Genomic DNA, 16,691 nt, shown 5'->3' on the forward strand with positions numbered 1-16,691 from the left:
TCAATGGTCCAAGAAAAAAGGGAAATTTGTAAAAATGCTATAATTTCCACGTCAACCTTTCAAGTGTATTTCTAACTTTTTTTTTTAACTTTAGTTATACAAATCTTGCTTGCAAATTTTTTTACCAGGAAAGGATGCTTTTCATTTATAAACTATCTGAAGATGATATTTTGAGACACTGGAGGTCTTTCTCTGAACATTTTTTTCATACTGGCAGACCCTCAGACATGACTCGTTCCCACAAAAGTTTCACTGACTGTCATTTCCCAACAGAGGCAAAAAAGTACCCAGAAAATTCAGTCAGGTCTATCACTCCCAGACTGGCTGTGGGCTCATCACCAATGCATTCACATCTCAGTTAAACTTTTCAAATTTTTGCATGTATTTGAATACATTTTGTTTCATAAGGAATCTGTTGCTGTAACACAGGATACATCATTGATGTAAAAGAGAACAGAAGGGTAAAACTGGCATTACCATTGGGAAAGCTTTGTTACAAAGCCAAAACTGGGGTCCTGGTCTGTGATTTAGTAAGATTCAGCTTTCCTAGGGGCTAGGAGCTCAGCTGTCAGAGGTCCTTTCCTTATCTGTCTTCTTCCTGTGCTGCTGACAAACCAGTTGAGCTCTATAAAAGCTGCTTCTAGTGACAACTTCCCTCATGGCCACAGCGTGCATTTGCAACGTGCAGTTTTATTTGCAACATGCAGTTTTATTACTGCATATTGTACTTAATGCAGCCGTATGTAGATCCAGATGTTTTTCATCAATCCCAAACCTGCCACAGCTGTAACCAAAGCAACCAAAAAGACGCCGACATTTTCCCTGTTACTTTCCAATGCTTACACTTCTTGCAGGAAAATAGGAAGAAGCATGTTAAAAAGTACATGTATATCACATGTACATTTTTTCTCCATGTACTGTGTGCCTTTAAGATCTTAGGTTATGTATTATTCATACTATTGAAAAAATATCACTTTTGCTCAAGAAAAAGAAAAGAAACTATTGGTGCTGTGCCAGTCATCTGCAGTTTAGCATCACATTTTGCAATACAAGTGTACGGTGTTTCATTTCTGTTTCAGGCTGTGGTTGGCTATGGAAGCACTAAGCATGGAAATATTACAGGCGTTCAGGCTAATTGTAAATCCGGCTTGGCCCCACCTGTATGTAGTATCGTTCTATAAACTTGGTTGGCTTAAACTAGTGCAAGTGAAATTGCAACATGATACATACAGTAGACGTGTTTTTGATAAACTTGCTGAAGAGTTGTATATACATTCCTATAATGCTGTATGGTATCTAGTGTGCATATATATGCATCTGTGAATAGGTATGATATATGTTGATAAAATATAATGACCGGACTGAAGAATATTCTGCATCAAAATGTATGACATATACCTATAAAAGCATATGCAGGTGCACCTTCTTTGTGTTATATACCATTTCCATATACAGTATGCATGTACCTGTGTGCGCACACGTGTGCCCGTGTGTATATGTCTATCTGTGTGTTGCTGTGGTCCCCAGTGTGTAGTTTATAGTTTGGAGAGAAATCATCCTCCATCATTCGTCACTGCCGAGCTGCAGCAGACCAGGCCAGCACATCATTTGTTAACAGCGACAAAGCCGCACTCATAAACGCCGACATGTTACATTAATTTATAGGCACTGAGTGACTTATTAAATGTGATGTGTGAAATATAACAGGGCCCGGTACGGATGATTAGGTTTTGGGCTTTGAATTGTTGACAAGGCAGGGGTAATGAATTGCGGGACACAAGCTAGTATGTTTCCCCCTCATTAGTCAGTATTAGCTGCATTAATAGTAATAATTGGATATATTCATCATTTAAAATGTTTTAATAAATGTTTGGACAGCACCTGATCTAGGCTGTCAAATATTAGACTGGAAGGTTTGTGATGGGAGAAAAATTACGCCGTTCCTTCTGCAGAGATTTATACAGCCTAAGGGGTGCCATTTGCCAATGTCCTTTAAGAAGTAATGGGTGGAGGTAGTTTGGAAAAAGACAGTGCAACAAGAGGTAAACCAGCCTCTCTCACATTTCAGGAAAACATTTCCATTTTATTCTGGGGACTTCTTGGTCCTGAGGTCAGGTGTCCAAGATGGGGTCTAAACTGGTTATTTCTGGTCAGGTGCCAACCTCAGATTAGAACTTCACAAAAAGTGTGCATGTTTCCATCTGAATTTCTGTTTCACTCTTTTACAACTGCAGACTGAATGTTGCCCAGAGCTCAGGAACTTTCCAATTTGGGGTTTTGGCTTGGAGTCATCAGTACTTTGAGCTATTAACATATTTAAAATTCCAGAAAATTTCCTGCCTGGACATCTTAAAAGCATGAGTCTCTATGAGGTGAAGGCAAGACATTTCTGTGGGTGTTCTGCCAGCTCTGCTTTCATTCTTGGTTTCTGTATCTCAAATGCATTATTGCCTACAATTTGATACAAAGATTCCTCTGATTAAAGAAAAAAAAATTGTTTCATTATTCTGTGATCTTTAGAAGTGGAATTTAAAAAATAACCTAAAACTGTTACCAAGGAATGCACACTGTATTCATCGCTTGCTTTAAAAGGGACATGTAGGTAAACACTAGAATGTGCCTTCTAAATGACTGGATGGAGATCAAGAAGACCATGTCCAGTTGCAAAAAAATTGTATCAGTTCAAAACTTGTGATGCGTCACTTGGCTGTAACCACTTATGTAATGAAACCAATTTTTTAAAAGCAACCTTCAGAATATACAAAAGCGAAAGCACATGGAGTTATTGGCACTGCATCACTAGACTGACAATTTTTATTTGAAAAGAAGAGTCCTCTAAGGAAAAGCCTTGCTACTGTGGGAAGCAGTGTTTGGTGACTCAGTGGGAGGTGCGCTTCCCTTTTAGATGCTACTGAAGAGGTGTCACGCTAGGGAGTACTGCGCTGCTGGAGGTGCTGTCTTTCAGGAGAGACACAAAGTCAAGTGTCTGGCCACCTGTAGTCATAACAAGTCCCAAGACACTTACTGCAAGGATGAAAGTTTTCTCCTCAGTGTCCTTGCTAGTTCCAGCTGGCTGCTTGTACTGAGCATCAGGAGCCTTTTAGATGAAGGGATCTTCATGCTTTCCTAAATACAGTGAGCCAAACCTGCCTCTTTATATTCATGAACTTTGTGCAAAAAGTTGGTGGAAGACTCAGAAGGTGCCAAGGCTAAATCTGGCTGCAGATAGGTAACACTGCAGCTCCAGGATGGCAGAATAGCTTCATTGTGGGGGCAGGAACAGCGCGATCATTTTGCACTTGTCATAGTTATTCTGCACGGTGGAAGAAAACTTTGAGGGTAGAAACTTGGTCATTCAGCTGTAATCAGAATGATTCATACTTCCGAACTTGGAGTGATGTTATTTCATTTAATAGACACCAAAGTCATATACAACTTGTTTAGATAATGTACATTTAACTGTGTTTTCCTCTTCATTTTGAATCAAGCCCTGAGTATTATTTTGTCAGGGTTGTCTGTTAGTTGGTGGTTATTGTTGACAAGTTGATGTGAGGGTATTTTAGCATGTTGTCTAACACGTGTCTGCTGATAACTTTGTCATTGGCACTGTACAGTATTTCTTCAAACTCGCTCTTAATTTTTATTTGGAGATTAAGCAGGGATTTAAAACTTGATATTGTATGCTCAGCAAATGAGGTTCATCAAGCCTGTGTTTTTATTTCCTGTATTAGTTAACTCTGGGCCAGGAGCTAGCCACTCACTAGAGAAGATGAAAATTCATGTTGTCTCTACGTTTATAGAAACCTGGAGAAACCTGTCTCTGAGATCAGACCCTGATCTTGTCATCTAGGTTCACATTGTTTAGCCGATCGTCTTACAGGATTTCAGGCTTTTCATTAGTGATATGTATGTATTATAGAAAGGATAACGTGTTTCAACATTTAAGTTAATTATTATGCAATTAGGTCTTTAGTGGAACTTTGTCAGAGCTACAGAATTGAGTGAAAAAAGAATGATCAATATTCAGTACTAATGTAGAGTTCTTGATGATTTTAAGCTACTGACTAGTTAGAAAGATTTTGGGTGAGATTTGTTAGTTACGTTTACATTAATGAGGAATTATTTTTTTTTTTTCCAGGGAGGTGCTAGAGGGAGGCAGCTGTAAGTTTTTGCTGATCCTTTTTACTCTTTGCCAGTTGCTGGCACAATTGTTCTCAAAAGAACAATAGAACATAAAATAGAGTTAGAGAGTAAAAGGTTGTTAAGTTGCAAGCGCTTCCTAGTCCTTTGAATTAATTGTGACTTTCATTGGTATAATGTAGATGAACAAGAACTTGAACCTTTCTGCCCTGACTGTCTGACAAGGTTACTTAACTGCTCATTGTAAAACTTTTTTCCATTGCTGATGCTGTCCTCACTCCTTTACAGTAATACAGAAAAATAGCAATTATGCAGTACTTATATAGGACTTTGTAAACCCTCACGCTCTGTGTTTTGTGGATATGAATCCTATTGATCACAGGTATCATCCCCGCTTTCACACGGAAAGGCATCTCGGTGGCACAGCCAGACATCCAGAAATACAGGAGAGATCCCAACTCTTGACTGTGTTTTAACACCCACGGAAGATGTCTGTAGCTGCTAACAGAGATCACCTTCTTTCCAAAGACAATAGTGCACATTGTTCCCTGCTCCCTTATGTAGTGTCCCTAATGCTGTGCCTCTGTCCTTACAATGTCTTTGGCCTGTTGAACTCTATGCTAAATATGCCATTTCTTATAATTCCAACCAACGAAGTACACAGTGGCATGAGCATAATATATTTTTTTACAGCCAACTCATGTCCTTACCTCACTCCAGTTATAACTTGTCACCAGCATCCTGATCTGAATTCTACTCCAGTTTTGGGACATTTGGTTTTGTCCTTCAGCTTGGGTACCCTCACTGGATGGTTGGCTTCAAGGGCAGAAGAAAACACTCTTGTTAGCTGCATCACATTTCCAGATGGGTGCAAAAGATAACTTTGTAGCTACAGGCTGTAATGCCTTTTCCACATCTCTCTGACACAGAAGAGGGCATCAGCAAAATTATTTTTCCTACATATTCAAGGCCCGTTGCTTTAAGAAAAGCTCTGAAGTACTTAATCCAAAACTTGTGATATAAGCAGATATGATTTGATTCTACACGTCTGCTGCAGAGGTCATTATTTCTAAGATTAATTAAGCTCTTTCAAGGTCATGTTAAAGGTAGCACACACATGCAATATTTATTGATGACATCTCCAGCATTACATACAGCATGATCCTCTTCACCATCACATCAAAAACTCTCTTTTCCCCTTTCTCTTTCAGTCTTCCCCTTCTGTGGTGACTTACAATGAATTTTATAGTGTCTGGGTTGCTTGCCCCTACACACACAAAACATTCTGCAGCATTTTATACCTAGAGCCAGTTCAGGATCCCCTTCAAATACCCGTGGAATATCTTCTCTTGTTGAACCACCGCATGCACAGCTCAAACAAAGTACCTCTACCTTTCCACAAACCAGCTCTTTGCTTCCTTCCAGCACTCAAAATAGCAACTATACTCCGGATCCCGTCCTCATTGCCAGAGCTCCCCGCTGCAAAGGAAGCAAGGGCTTTATTCTCTTAAATATTGTGAAACAATGGGAACCCCTGGATGGAATGTCCAGCTTGTGGGCAGGAGGCGAAGGCAGCACTTGACTTTCTTCCACAGCATTTTTGTGCTTGATCTTTTCTTGTATAAATACAAATATACATTTGCATGTATATATTTTTTCTGGGCAACTAATTCTATACTCACTAGTTTTTTTAAAAGACTCCTTTTAACTGTTTTTTTGTTGGTTTTTTTCCAAGAGAAGCAAAAAAGGTTATTACAAAAAGTAAAATCACATTTCCCAGCAGAATCTCTGTCAGACTGTCCTTTGTCACCGACTCTGATGGGGTTCCCAGTTTAGTTTTGTTTTTAATTTATTAAAAGTTACCTTTCAATAACTTTGTTATTGTTTTTTTTCTCCCCCATATAAAGTCCTTCACTGCTGCTGCTTTACTTGAAGCAAATGCTTCATTTGCTTTTTTGAAGCATAAGTTGTCTTAGGAAGGGATGCAATCCATCTTTCACCATATTGACACTTTCCAAATATTTCTCTGTAATTACTCAGATGGGTCGGGTGAGGTAAGTTCCACTCATCTTCATAGCAGGACTGTGTGAACAGGAGATTTACAGTCGCGTTTCTAAGTTGTCCATCGCTGTTGCAGTTCTGGTGAGGATTTAGTGATACAAAAGCTGAGACTGGGGTGTCATCCCAGCAGTAAATCCCGCAGCCTTGCAATGTCTGTCTTGCTGGCGATGATCCCGAGGCAGTGCAGCAGCTGCAGCCGAGAGCCCCTGCGTTTGCACTGTCAGCATCTCATGGGCACACTTCAGCATGTGTGCTAAGTTTCTGTTACATTTCTCTGGGGCTGGAAACTCCTTGGATTGTGTATTTTTAATGATTTTGTGACACGAATGAACTCAATAATCACTTTCTTCATTTCTTATGTGCTTCTGATTCATTATTGACATATACTACGGGTTATTGTAAATAAGAGATCTAACAGCATCTTTCCTTGTCGCTTCTCTCTCTTCAGGCCATCAGTCCTGCATGTTAATCTGCTCAAAAATAATTTCCATGTCAGTCTAAGCAGACCTCCTGGCTTTTTTTAACATTAAGCATCTTCCACGTAAAAGAAAAAAAAAAATTGTAAAAAAAAAAAGAAATCTTGAGAACAAAACGGAGCAGGTTCTGAGCCAGGTCTCAGGAGGGAACACCGTTGTAACATAATGTCTACACCTAGTGTAACCATTCAAGGATACATCTGTTCAGATGGGTTTTGAGTAGCACCCCACCTCTATCTGTGCAGAAACTTTTCTCAGCGCTTTAGAGGCACAGACTCTGGCCCGAAGTTATACCGTGCACACATGTCCTTTAAGTAGCCTGACCCTCTGGGTTTCACAGATTTGGATGATAGCACTGGTGCATCAATGTTATGTAAGGATATTATTGGTGTCAGGTTATTTGAGGAATCATTAATTACTGTATGTGCAGGCAGATTGCACGCAATTTTACATGCAGGTGATTTACATGTGCCTAATCCAGGGAAAGGCGGGAAATGTGCTTCCCACACATGAAATATTTACCATGAGAATCTTTATAACTTTCTCAGTAAGCTGATGAAAGAAATATGTCATCAGCACCCTCAGCTCAGGGTGACAACTTTTAGGGTCCTATGCTTGCTGTGAGAAAAACAGCTTCAGACGGCTGGATTAACACTGCTCTCCGACATACTATGACTTTGATCCTGCTGATGCTTTTTGGTAACTGTGCTAAAGTTACAGTAGTTTACCTTGAGGTAGCAGGCAACCAAATACTGATATCATATTACAATAACAGTAATGCTGTTATCTGTCATCACTTACACTGAACAGAGGTTCTTTCAGCAAAAGTATGACTCTGGGAGGGCTGCTAATTCAATGGCATTGTGTGAACTATGACAGACCGCAGAGCTGGTTTATATTTTTTTCCAGTGACTGAAGTCTAGCATCTTCAGTAAAAATTAAAAATAGTTAACCCACTTTTATATCCTAGTATTTGAGGGGTGAAACAGGAGTGAAATGGGGAGAGAGTGAAGGGAAAAGTAGTTAAACTGAAACAAATTGATCGAATACTGTTTTTTTACTAAATAAATAAGGATAAATTCTGTTGGTTATGTGACTGTACTCACTTGATAATAAAGCACTCCGATGCTGGAAAGTTTGTCACAATTTCAGCTAAAGCACGGGCCCATCAGCTCGTGAAGGATAGTCTGTGATTTGAAGCATGCAAATAAAGGCAGAGCTGGGAGGCTTCTGTGCTATGTAAGCTAACAACTGGAGCTGTGCGTGGGGCATGGGCGTGCGTGCCCTCCACTGCTTATCTCACAACGCTGTTTGTGTCAATATAATATAAAGGATGTGTGTATGTTCAGTTATCTTGTATCTAGCTGTCATAAACCAAATACACCGTGTATACTCTGTACACAGATGGCATAAACTCCTTCCAACTTTTTTTTGTGATGGGAAGGTAGCTGCAGTTCAAATTTAATAAAAAATTTAGATAATGGAGCTGGGCACAAGTAAGGAGATATAAGAAAATTCAGATTTTAACTACTTTAAGAAAAACAAAATATTAAAAAGTCAGACCTGGGGGCAAAATTAAATTACAGAAAACTGAGCACTCAAACCTGCCTCTGGACTATTCCTAATTCTGTTTTGTGATGTTGTTTTTTGGTGGTGTTATCTCTTTCTTTTCTTATTAAAAGTCTGAGAGAAGAAACCAAAACAGTCTCTCTGGGATTTTAACTCACTCATGGGAGAAAATGCCAAACACACTTTCCCAAACTACACTAAATTTCTCTGATGCATTATAACTCAGTATCAGAGAGCTAGAGAAGTCCAGAAGATGCAAGATGAAAAATTGATATGCTGTGCTTCACTGTGCAGAACACACAGACCTGAGGAAAAGTGACTGGGAACACTCGCTGAAGCGAGCAATGAGTAATTTAAGGCTGTTTTGGGCAGTCCTACCTTCTGATTTGGTGATTATGTGGGTGCCTCCTCAGCTATTTTCAGCTCAGCACAGCATATTTACTGTATGGATAACAGCAAACCCTAGCAATGTTAGCTCCAGGAGTCAGAGCAAGTTCACAAAAATAATGTAGACTATTCTGTTTCCATTATTATGGCATGGCCTGAAGAATCTCAGTCGATAGACTCTGACTGCTTGAGGCTTATTCTCCGTGTCATGTTACCTTTCTTGGACCTTTCCTGCAGTTCAGGAGGAAGATAGATATTTTCTAGTGAAATAAATAATTTTACAGGATTCTGGTTTTGGCTTTGGTTTTGGTGGGGGTTTTTTTGTTGGTGTTTGTTTTGGTTTTTTTTTGTTTTAACCCAGTGAATTGTTTAGCATCCCGTAAATGCAAAATACAGGTCTGATTCTGCTTCCATTTTAAATCAGTGATAACACTGAATCCAGGGAGAGCAGATTTGGGATTTTTTTTTCTTAATTAGGATGTTTGGCAACTCGGGAAGGTTATGTTTAGAAGAGAGTTAGATGGCTGTATCTGGTGTTTAATTTCTCTACTGCAGAATAAATTTCCTGTTGTAAAAATGCCACGAAAGGTAGCTACTGCTGTTTATTGACTAAAAAGCCAAGTAAAATCCAGCTGTGAACATGTGGGTAATAGGAGGCTTTCCCCATGCCTATATTTGATTTCCGTGCACAGCCTCATGTTGGTAAATCTCAGTGTAAATCTCAATTTTTCTTTTGTGAAGAGGGTACCTGACATGACCAGTTAGTTGTATGTGAAAAGGTCTGCGAGAAAAAAAACAAACCAAAACCAAAAATAAAACATTGCAACAATAGACTTGTGGGAATTTTCATACCTTAAATGCTAAGGAATTTTTTCCCCTCCTTTTTCTGCAGTTATTAGCAGAGCTAGGCTAAGCTCAGATTTTCTATGGTGTAGGAAATTGCATTATTTTGACAATTTTTCTCTGGCAAAGTGGAATAAAAAAGTGCTCCCTTCAAGTAAAGTTTAAAAATGTTTAAATGTTAAGTGTTAAAAAGTTTAAAAATGGAAAATTAAAGAAATTGTTGTTCAAGAAAAAAAATGCTTTATTTTAGCTTAACTTTTAATTGAGAATTTTCCATCGTAAAATAGGAGTTTTGATTAGAAGAGTCAACTTTCAAGGGAAAAAAAAAAGCTTTGTCCTTCTGAAATTTCTAAAGGGGCATTTCTACATTTTGATTATTTACTTTTCCAAATAAAATTGCATTAAACAATGCATTTTCTCTGTATTTTTATTTTAGTGGCAAATTACTAACTAGATCTAGTTACCAGTAGGTGCAGTAGAAGTTACTGATTGAGAAAGAGAGAAGTGTTTGAAAAGTGCATAGAAAACCCTGAAGAAGCAAATGAAATGGCTGAAGTGTGTGCACCGTCTGCCTCTTGGTGACCTGTGGACTCACCCCTATATTGGCTTCAGTACTTCTTGATATGCCAGGTTTTCCACCAGAAGTAAATACCCATCAGATATTGTTTGAGACAACTGTATTTGTAGTATCACATCCCCAGCATCCTCTTTTGCTGGGGAAAAGAGAGACCAAAGAAAGCTGGTCTGCGAGGTACTGAAGTACATGAGCAATACCTTTGTCTCCATCGGTACTGCTTGTGTGATTAAATTTACACAGATATTTAGTACTCTGCTGAATTGGTATGTCATACAGAATGGGCATGCAATCCTTTTATCTGATGGACGGTTGCTAATTATTGCACTGGCCCATGTATTTTGGTTTTACTAATTTTGCAAACCCACATATACTTACTGCTGTGTTTCATCCAGGAGTCTAAAGTTACCCTCTTCTATCGAATGCGTTTATACCTCAGAAAAGGTGCATTTTGTTAATGTTGTTTGCCCTAGCCAGGTTTAAGTTGTATAACCGGCACTTTCTGGATAGCCACTGGTCTGGCTGACCTTGGCAGCATGACAGCTGTCGTATTTTCACATGGATGAACTGTTCTTGAACAACTTCTCCAATGTATCGGGCACAAACAAGCTTTTCTTCAGCATCAGGAATGCAGCAGGTCTTCTTTCCAACTATTTTTTTCTCCTTCCACAGACATATTTATTGTGGCAATGGCGAGAAAATCCTACTGCTAAGCCTTCGTGTTTGAGTTCCTTTAAATTTCCTTCAGGGGAGTGACAGAAGAGCCAACCTAGACCATGTCAGAGCTTGCTTTCTTTAATTTAACTCTTTGTTTATTTTTAATAAACATGGGTATTAATTTGTAGTGGCAAGAAAAGTGGGAGGGCAAAATCCTTTTACATCTTTATTGCTAGTATTTCCATTTCTGCTGTGTATTTATTTAATTTAAATCACTACGGTAGTTAGCAGTGACAAAGAGTGGGATGCTGCTGGGAGGGTATTGCACAAACCCAAAGGGTTTGCAGTGTGATGGACAAGATGGCCAGCAATGAATGGCAGGGAGTATTTTATACAAGTGGAGCGACCTCCAGCTGGGAGGGTAATGGTGAGAGCACAGTCCTGCTGACACCAAAATCTTTTTGGGAATGCAACAGTTTTGTTAGAAAAAAAATCTTCATCTCCAAAAAGGAATTTTTCTATTGAGTTGTGAGAAAAGGAGAGAACGCTCCCAGAAGAGCCAATAACCCATTGGTTAGAGCTTCTGCCTGGCAGACAGAAATTCATGTTAATTTGGGGACTACAAACTGGAAGTTTGTATTTAACTGAAGGTTGTATTTCTACATTGGTCCTTGCAGTTACTTAGAGATTTGTAGTAGTACAGTGCCATGGCATGGATTAACTGCTCAGCAACTTCGCTCCTTGAGTAGGTTTTGCAGCCTGCACTGAGCTGCATCTTAGCACACCTAAATGTAATCTGAAATTAACTGGTTTTCTCCAAAACGGCACTCCCATATCCTTCAACCACATCTCTGTGAGATAAAGGGTGAAGCATGGAGTCCTTTGATTTAATAGCAAAGTCAGTCAGTAAATCCAAGTGATTTGTAAAAGTTTGCATCTTTATGGACCTGAGCTGACTCGCATGGAGCTGGCTTGTGTTTCTCTGCTCCATATCCACAAATGCTTTTCACACCAGGGATGTTAGTAGTCAGGAAGGGAGTCAGAAAATATGTTTTGTTTGATTCATGCAAAAAAATAAACCTTCAGTGGTAGCAATAAGTATAATTGATGACTGAGTCTTGTGTGGCAGTAGAGGCGGTGTTCAGCAATCACATAAGTTTGGAGAGAGAGTTAAAGTTGAAGATTTTATTGACACTCCTGTGTTTTACACATTTTTTTCATCTTGGGAATGAATTTCAGACCCCAGTGGTTAGTATTAATGCTATATATCCTCTGTGGTTAGTATTAATGCTATACAGTCCTGCCAAATGCAGAGAAAGTTAGAACTGAAAAAAATAACCCACTGTGAAGAAGTTAGATGCAAACAAACGGGGATGGAGGTTTATGCTTACAAAGAGCTCAGCTCTGTTGGCACTTCTCCTGGACCGGTCCTGTCAATCTAAATCTGAAATATTTGCAGAGTGAAGTGTTGCTAATGAGCAAGTCTGGCAGCACCGGACTCGAGGTAAAGAAGGCACCTGAAAAGCGGTTTAAAGCAGGAGCCGAGAGACCGGGCTGAACCCCGTGAATCAAACGGCTCCTCTCTACCCTTGTCTTAGTCTGTTTGCATCTGCCTTCCTGCCAAAGCAGGGGGAGACCGTCAGCCGGCGCGCGTGGTGCCAGCTCGGGAGCCACTCGGCTCTTGCCTAGATGAGCATGGGATGCTTTCGTGTAGCCGGGGGGACTCCAGCGCTGGTGTGTTCCAAAACAAAGTGCAGCCTATAGTTTGTTTTGTCTTTCAGTGGAATAAAAATACGTCGCTTGGCAGAATGTGTTCTGTAAACAGGAGACTTTTTACTTAAAATGCAGTGAGTGAACTTGGCTGTGTAAGCTTGGGGTCTTCAAAGTTCCTCTGAAAATACTGTTATTTTTTTAAGTTAATTTTTTTCTGGAGTTGATTTAATTCAAAGAAAGTTTTGTTTGCTTGCTTTCTTGCCTGAGGTTTTTTGGTAGGTTTAAATAGATGAGCTTAATTTCTTCTGCGGTTTATTTTGGTGAAACTTCTCTAGAATTTGGGGGAGATAGCACAGTGCAAATGGAGTTAGACTTCAAAACTTTGGGTTAGAGTTTGCAGACCCCAAAAGCCAACTCTTGTATTTCATAGTGATTTTCCAAGCCTTTGAGCTCACATGAGCTCAGACTTTGTAAGGGAAGGGAAGGCCTAGTGTTTCTCTGGAGAGCTTCACGAAGAGCTTTCCGTCCCTTTTGGGGCCCTTGGGTCAACCCGCCAACCCGCATTGCCCAGCGGTCATGTGTGCTGTGCAAAGACAGACCGGGAAGGTACTTCCCATGTTTGCATGGCTGACACTGCCTTTCAGTGCACATATTTTTAACTATTCCATGTCCCAGCTCCACTCGGGGCTGAGGTGTTGCTCCGGGGCTGTGGCAGACTGGGTGGGCAGCTGCTGGGCTCGGCGCTTGGCGAAGCCACCGAAAATCCCCCAGCAAACCCAGGGCAGCACCAGCTTCTCCCCAAAGAGTAAGTGGCTCTGAGAGGTTTTGCCACATAAGAACCTGTTCGAGGCTGTAGGCACCAGCTGACAGGGATGTCTTTGCCTCCCAACAGATGGCTGGGCTTTTCATTTCGGCAAGCAATCTCACACGGAGGGGTGGTCTCCGGATCCTGCCAGCATTTCGCATGACAGGGCCAGCTTAGGGCAAGAGGGATCTGATGTCCGTGCCCTTCATAGCTCATGAGCTAAATGACGAGCTGTTGACAGGAAAGCCATCATCTGAAGTGTAAGATCCTGAACTCTCCCCGCTTTTCGTTTTTCTTTGGCAGAATTAATGCCCTATTTGCTTGTCTCTCAAAATCCATTCTGGCACGAGTACAAACCCTCGCCTGGTGGCAAGCAGTTGTCTGGATTCGAGATGCCAGGATTTGTGCTGACAGCTCCTTCTACACAATCTGAGTCAGGCTGTCACAGCTGGCCATTAGAGGCTTAAAAAGACACACACATGTACAACAAATAGCACCAACTTCCCGTTATTGAATATCAGAACCTGTTTGATGAGAAAACGTAATGGCTTACACTGCTCTTTATTTTAGTGTAAACAAACAGTGTCTCCAAACCCCTGTTCAAGTGTGGCGGCTGTTTATTTTATGTTGATTGCTTGCTCTTATTTAGGAGCACAGGTCTAGAAGGGACTTCCTGGGTCAGGAGATCCAGTCCTTGATAATCCCAAGCATCACATCATATAATCCTCCTCATTACCTTACTTTTCTTTAATGAAAACAGTCCCTTGTAGTTTCAATTTGTCCTTGCAGCCATTTGCCTAGTATGATTTTCTTGGCATGGAGTAACAAGCACCAAAACTTGCCTTGTTGAGGGGTGGCATCACAACTAGAGCAGGGCAAAGAATGCTGCTCATCAAAACGGGATTTTCTGAAGCTGTTTACCCTGCAGTTTTGCCTTTCTTGGTGGCAGTATGTGCAAATTCTGCTGACCTAGCATTCAGTTTGGGTGCTAAAAGATGGATGCTTGGAAAAGTTAACTTTCTGATTTAAAGTAAAACAGGATCAAACCCTTCCCACTTTTGTATATGGAGACAGGTCAGATTAGCTTCTGCTTAGTCAACTGCTGGTTATTGCAAGTGTAATGCTGCTCTGTCTGGTTGCGCTAGGTTTTAAACTTGCTGTAGGATTAAATTTTGCACGGCTGAGCTTTAGTAGACCTTAGTCTGTAGTTTATTTTGGACAAAAGTTTGATAAACTTTGGCTCTCAGGGAGGAAGCCTGGAATCTGAGACCAACTATTATTCATTGACTTGTCTTTATGAGTTTACAGTCCACTGATGCATAACGCTGAAGGAAATATTTTCAGTGAAATGTTTGCTTTTTTCTTTGGCTTTGTAAAATGCAATGTCTTTTCTTAGAGATATATGTCAGGGTCATATAGCTACTTCAGTGAACTGTGTATGGCCAGGAAATAGACTGCATTGAAAATATTTCATTTTTCCGTGAAGTCAGTCTTTTAACCAAGACTTCCCCCCTTCTCCTCTCAGGGTTTTGGTCTCCCACTAACCACTATTTGAGCATTAATTTTATGCACAAACTGGGCTTAATTGTGGAAGGGAGATTTCAACTGTATGGAACATTTTCTGTATTTTTGTATTAAATCAAAAGTTGCACATGAGCGTGAATTGTAAAACAAAACCCCATTTATACATAAGGGAATTTTCTTGGCTGGCATTTTTTTGTCCTCTCTTTGCTGTGCTGAAACATGTGTCTCTTACTTCCTTGCTGCTATGGATGGCACAACGAGGCTGGCCATTTAGCATCATAGAGGAACTGACTCTGCAAACTTTAATGGCTCTGACACAGCAGATCTATTAATTTAATGCTTAAATGTTTAGGACGTGCTTACAGGTTTTGCTGGATGGGGGCCCATGCAAGCTCTGCTCCCTCTTTGGATTGTCAGTGGGATGATTTGTCTGAGTTGGGAATACTAATGTAAATAAGGCTTTGTTGGACCAAATGTGCAGATGTTACATAGTACTACTACGGACTGTTTATAAGATGTTAATGTCCATTTCTCTTTCTCCACAGGTTCTTCTTGAAATTTTTCCTCAAATGTAACCAAAATTGCCTAAAAAATGCAGGAAACCCTCGAGACATGCGTCGATTCCAGGTCAGTCGGGCATGCTTCCTCCTTTAAAAATCAGCAGCTGTTAGGGACAGAAGTACTTTGACCCAAACTAACCTAGTAATTCATTGGAAGATGCTGAAAACATAAGGTCACAGAATATTGCCTGAGGACTTCTTGTGACAGCAGAATCGACAGGAAGTATTTGGATTTTCTTGCTCTGGACAAGAAAACTCGTGAAGATAATGTCATCTCCACGGGAAGTGAAAGCATGAAAAGGAAAAATCAAAATGACCTCACTGTTGTTTTAGGTTATGGGGCTACCCCGCTCTGAGATATTCCTTTCTGCCTGGGGAACTGTTTGCCTTCATGTAAACGCTAAGTGAGCACCATGTTTATTGGAAGGGGCAGAGGAGGGTTTAAGAACAATTAAGAAAATCAGGCTCGTGACTACACTTCAGCGGTTCTTCAGCAGCGTTAAAGACTCATGAATGTGCATCAATGGGATGAAGGTCCATCCCTGTATTCAGCACTTGGAAAAAACTACCATTGGGTGTATCTTTCTTAGGATGTTTTGGCCTGGTATTTCCCCGCTGTTGCAGCATGTGGCAGTGGAGCTTGGGAACTGTAGTATCAACAGTTTCAGATGGCTAAGGACATTTTTGTTATGCTACACTTATGTCCACAACTACTTTTGGGATTAAGTACAGCACTGTCCCTTGGGAAGATGCTCTGCACTTGCCTTCCCCAGTGCTGGCAGGAGAGTGGTGTGGTGGCAATGCTGAGAAATAGTTGCTCCAAGCCCTTTATTGAAGACGTGGTCCTTTGACTGTGCCAGTAATGCTTTACCTGAGTATGTGCTGAATAAAAATACGGGGTAGAGAGCCAAAGGACCTTCTCTTTTGATGGGAGGAGTGTATATGGCTCAGGGAGAAAACATGATCGAGTTTGTCAGTGGGGATTTGCCTCAGGGTTCTGAGGAAGAAATGGGAGATTTGTCCCATAGATTACATGGGTCTCTGGAGGAAGACAACTCCAAAAGACAGCCTCTGTCTGCAGTAGCTCAGGGCCTTGTTTGCTTCTTTTCCAGCATTGTCACACTTAAATAAAAGTGCTAAACACTATGTAAATGGCAATATTATTTATATGTAGAACATATGTCTTTTGTTGAACTGCTTAATTGCAACAATGCTGGAAAGCAGAAGGGTGTTATTTGCCCCTCTGATCATAGCAGTGCAGAAGTGAGGAGATGTGGCCACAGGGATTAAATTAATCAGTATAAGAGCTAGCATTAGCATGGCAGAGCGCTCAGCTTCTCACCCCACACTCCTCCCTCTGTCACGTTTCTCCTGTGATTCAA

At 40.6% G+C, this 16,691-nt stretch overlaps 1 protein-coding gene across 1 annotated transcript in view; it reads left to right on the forward strand.

Annotated features, from left to right (window-relative positions):
- EBF1 (early B-cell factor 1) overlaps positions 1-16,691 on the forward strand; it is a 281,018-nt gene that overhangs the window by 158,312 nt on the left and 106,015 nt on the right. The window contains exon 5 of the mRNA XM_009333536.1: positions 15,295-15,376. Within this exon, the coding sequence (XP_009331811.1) occupies positions 15,295-15,376 (82 nt within the window). The remainder of the gene's footprint in view (positions 1-15,294; positions 15,377-16,691) is intronic.

This window comes from Pygoscelis adeliae, unplaced genomic scaffold (assembly GCF_000699105.1).
Source record: "Pygoscelis adeliae isolate BGI_AS28 unplaced genomic scaffold, ASM69910v1 Scaffold431, whole genome shotgun sequence".
Taxonomy (NCBI): Eukaryota; Metazoa; Chordata; class Aves; order Sphenisciformes; family Spheniscidae; genus Pygoscelis; species Pygoscelis adeliae.